Below are 4,616 nucleotides of genomic sequence, written 5' to 3' on the forward strand. Positions count from 1 at the left end.
GTTCCCTTCTGTTCTTCTCTGTCCCCATGGAGTTGGGGGTGTGCCACCATCCTGGAATGTGGGTGTTCACCAAGTTCTCTAAACTCTGTGTGGTATGATTGATCATTAACTCAGTCTCTAGCTCCTCTCCAACTCGTGGAGGATGGGGCTGAAAGTTTCAAGCTTCTACTCATGATTTGGTCTTTCTGGTGACCAGTCCCCATCCTGAAGCTATCCAGGAGTTGCCTCACTGAAATGAAAGACATTCCTATCACCCAGAAAATTCCAAATGACTTAGGGGTTCTGTATCAGGAACCAAGGTCAAAGACCAAGTAATAGAACAAAAGATGTTTCTAGTGCTCTCATCACTTAAGAAATTACAAGGGTTTTAGCAGCTCTGTGCCTGGAACGAGGGACAGAGATCAACATATGTTTTCTATTATTTCACAACTCAGAGGTCCTTCCAAACAAAAGCTTTCCTTTGTACCAAGAGGTATGTACAAGGATGTTCACAATAGCAAACACCTAGAGACAGCTCAGGAAAGAGGACAGATAAATGGGCTTCTCCACACAGTGGAGCTTTATCTGCAGCCCCATAATCCTCTGTATTATGGATGCAGTGAGAGAAATGTCACAATATACTCCACAGAATATCCCCTTCCATGATTCAAGCCATTTCTAGTTTCTCAGTGCAATTGAGCCCTAAATTCCTAGTGGAAACCAGCTCACAAATGTATTCCAAGTAACATTCTAGTTTCTCAGTGCAATTGAGCCCTAACTTCCTAGTGGAAACCAGCTCACAAATGTATTCCATGTAACCAGCATAAGTGCTTTTTGCCTCTGCTGTGCACAGAATATTTTCATTTCCTCCAAACTGCCCTTTCAAACTAGTTCTGCGAATAAACTCCTCATCCCCCAATACCTGCCATCTCTGGAAGAAATGAATGGAAAACATTTGACCTTTTTTGGTATTTATTTGTCAATAAAATAGCATTCTGAAACTTTCAGTCACTTGATAATCATATCAATCACTTGATATGATTATATCCAGTCCAGTTTAGCTATTAATATTTCCAGCGAATTACAGAAATATATCATTTGAATATAAAGGTTCCCTTTTATAGGCTAAGGCCTATTTCTGGGTTTCTGCCTCTGCTCTCCACCTTTTTAGGTGCATGTGGCCCAGTAAAGATAAAGTGTGTGGACAGAGGACAAGGGAGCAGGAGGGAAAGCATCACTTGACCACTGGAAGCTGGTGTTTGTGTCCTGGAGTTGGACATTCCTGGATTTTAAAGAATAAACACCAACATTACACACTCATTCATTTATTCAGCAGATTATTTATTAGTTATTTGAAAATTGTCAACCAAATATTAGTACCTGAGATACTCTAGTGAACAAACTGAGAAATTTCTCCTTAAACTTATATTTTAGTGAAGACAATAAATGGAAAATATAATCAGGAAATTATATGTTCTAAATAGGGAAGTACTATAGAAATATACATATTTGCATACATATTTATGTATCATTCCATTGGGGCTCCACCCGAGGAAGCTTCTGGTGTGGAGGGAACACCTCTGAAGGCAATTTTCTGGTGAGTCCTCAGGTGGCGGTGGTAGGTAGACGACTGGCGGTAGCTTCTATGGCAGAGGGAACATTCATAGGGCTTCTCTCCTGTGTGGATTCTCTCATGTGCCAGAAGGTTGGTTTTGTGGCTGAAGGATGTTTCACATGTGCTGCACGTGAAAGGCTTCTCTTCTGCATGAATCTTCTGATGCACGTGTAGGTCTGATGCTTGGAAGAAGCCTTTGTTACACTCAGCACAAGTAAATGTCCTCTCGTTATTGTGTCTTCTCTGATGGGTTTTTAGCTGAGAGAAATACTTAAAGCTCTTGGGACACTTTTCACATCTGTATGAGTGTCTTTCTTGGTGTCTCCCACATGTGGGGTTCCCCTCAGTTCTCTGGTGGGTAGGAACAGGCTCAGGGGTGACCTGGATTGATTGAGAGAGAAACCCTGGTCCCCCCTCTATAAGGACATCTTGATATGGGGCTCCTTTCAGGGACCCTTCCTGGGACCTGGATGTGCCTAGACCTGGTCTTCCAGAGCTGAGCGGATTCTTCAAAGAAACACTGTCCTCTTCAGGCCTAGGACAGTCCTCTTCCTGGATAATGAGCAGGGAAGGTATTTCATTGCCTTGACTAGTAATACTGTCATTCATGTGATAAATGTTGTCACCATTTTTTTTATCTTTAACTCCTGTGGGGGATAAAGTGACTCAGTGGAGTTGTAACCAAGAAGGAGTCCACACACAACATCCCTCTGGTGCCTTGACTTACCCCCACTCACCTTGTCCTGTTTCCATGGAAGTTTCTTGGGGAGTCCAGGAGGGTGTCCCCATGTTCTCTTCTGTTGGGGTCCTTGCTGGCAACTGTTTCATGAAGTGAACAATGACTTCTCTTAAGGGCATATTCTCAGAAAAGAGGGCTTCCTGCCCTTGCATGTGGACGTGGACCTGTAAACAAAGCCTGATCACTATTGTATATGGATCTGTTGAGTGACGGAAGTCTTTGTGGAAGACCTGCTCTCATGAGGCTTTCCCAAGATCCCTCTACTACATGCTGTCACACCCACTCTTCTGCCCTTATCCCTGCTGGCCTTAAAAAGTCATGGTAATTTCTAATTAGTGTGTCATTTTCTTTTTTTTTTTAAGATTTTATTTATTTATTTGACAGAGAGAGAGGGAACACAAGCAGGGGGAGTGGGAGAGGGAGAAGCAGGCTTCCCGCAGAGCACAGAGCCCGATGCGGGGCTCGATCCCAGGACCCTGGGATCATGACCTGAGCCGCAGGCAGACGCTTAATGACTGAGCCACCCAGGCGCCCCTAGTGTGTCATTTTCAACGAGAAAAGACTAATACTAGGGTGTTCTGAGGGAAGAATGAGGTTGTATGAAGGCATTTCTCCCCATTCTTGAGGTTTCTGCTCTATTGTCAATTTCTTAGTGAGCCCTCCTACCATCTCACTGGCTAAAATCGCTTAATATGTTGGTTCTTATATGTCCTACTGAATAAATGCCTATAAAACAACTGCTTTAATTTTGCTTACTTAGCATGGTAAAGAGCCTCTTTGGTGAGAACTAATAAGTGGGTCTACAATAACCCTTCTTTCTCTACTTCCAGGCAATTGCAACAGGCTGTACTTAATCCTTACACACCTCTGACCCTCACCCCAGGAGTTAAGACCCTCTACTCACTAATCCAGGTGGCTTCATGCCGTCGTCAGTCAGATCTTCCATGAATTTCTCCAGGTTTCTGCCACTTGCATTCCATTTCTCTTTCAACATGGACCTGTCACTGCAGTGGCCATTGATCATAAACTGTTCCAGGACCAAACGAGAAATAATTTCATCCTTGCTGTGTTTTTCTGGCTGCAGCCATGAGTGAAATAACTTATAGATATTTTGCAGTTCCTGCCTTGCACATGAGTTATTACCGTTTTGTAATAAACTGAGCTGAGTGCTCGGGAACTCAAAAATCTCCTCTTCCTCCTGAACGGCTGGTCCTTGACTGGGTTTATGCCCTAGGCTTTCTGACCCAGGATCATTCGTAGATGTTTCTCCCTGAAATGAGATTCTGAGATCTAAAGCCATTCTTAACAGGAATTCTCAGAGAGATTCAACTTTAGATATTCAATTCCTACTGATTTGTTTCTCTGGAGCTCTGTTTCACCAGCTCATAGATACCTAAAGAGTGCAAGCTAGAAATAGAAGAGATATATAATTAATTACAGCACTGGCATAATTAAGAACAATTCAGTATCAGATAAGTTCATGGATGAATTCTACTAGACTTTTAAGAAAGAAAGAATGCTAATCTTACACAAACTCTCCCAGAACGTTAAAAGTGGGAACACTCCCCTTTTAGTTAATGAGTTCAGCAACTCCCTGATAAGAAAAGTTTACAAGTACATTAAAGAAAGGTACACTATAGGTCAGGGTCTTTCACAAATGGTAGGTGTAGAAATGGAAAGCAAAACATTTGCAAATCAAATCCAGTGATGTATATAGAGAATAATAAATCACAAAACAAGTGGGGTTTACCTTCTCTTAAAAATTTTTTTTAATTTATTAATGTGAGAGAGAGAGAGCACAAGCATGGGGAGTGGCAGAGGGAGAGGGAGAAGCAGGCTCCCCGCTGAGCAGGGAGCCCACTGCTGGACTTGATCCCAGGACCTGAGTGGAAGGCAGATGCGTAGTCAACTGAGCCACCCAGGTGCCCCAATTGGGGTTTATTTTCAAAATGAAAAGTTAGGTTAAAGTTAAAAAGTCAATTACCACATGAATAGAGTTCAGAAAAACACAATATAATCATCTCCTTGGGTACATTAAAAGTGTTTAATGAAAGTCAGTGCTCATTACCAAAAGACATTTAGTAAACTAAGGATAATGAGAACTTCCTTGATGTCATAGAGTATACAAAATACAGCAAAACTTATCCTTAAATGTTTTCCCCTTAAAATTGAGAGATGGATGGCCACTACCAATTCTATGCAACATTGGACTACTCTTTAATCAGTAAAAAAGGCAAAAAAATATATCAAATATCATTATTTATACATGTCTTGATTTTGTTT

At 41.8% G+C, this 4,616-nt stretch overlaps 1 protein-coding gene across 1 annotated transcript; it reads right to left on the bottom strand.

Annotated features, from left to right (window-relative positions):
* Positions 1-1,507: 1,507 nt before the first annotated feature.
* Positions 1,508-3,633, bottom strand: LOC112806439 (zinc finger and SCAN domain-containing protein 4-like). Its single transcript, XM_025848726.1, has 3 exons — positions 3,238-3,633; positions 2,332-2,497; positions 1,508-2,241 (listed from the first exon to the last, which is right to left on the bottom strand). The coding sequence occupies exons 1-3, from the start codon at positions 3,631-3,633 to the stop codon at positions 1,508-1,510; spliced, it is 1,296 nt and encodes a 431-aa protein (XP_025704511.1).
* Between the last annotated feature and the right edge of the window lie 983 nt (positions 3,634-4,616).

This window comes from Callorhinus ursinus, unplaced genomic scaffold (genome assembly GCF_003265705.2).
Source record: "Callorhinus ursinus isolate GAN/ISIS: 27379988/994484 unplaced genomic scaffold, GSC_fseal_2.0 scaffold100, whole genome shotgun sequence".
Classification (NCBI taxonomy): Eukaryota; Metazoa; Chordata; class Mammalia; order Carnivora; family Otariidae; genus Callorhinus; species Callorhinus ursinus.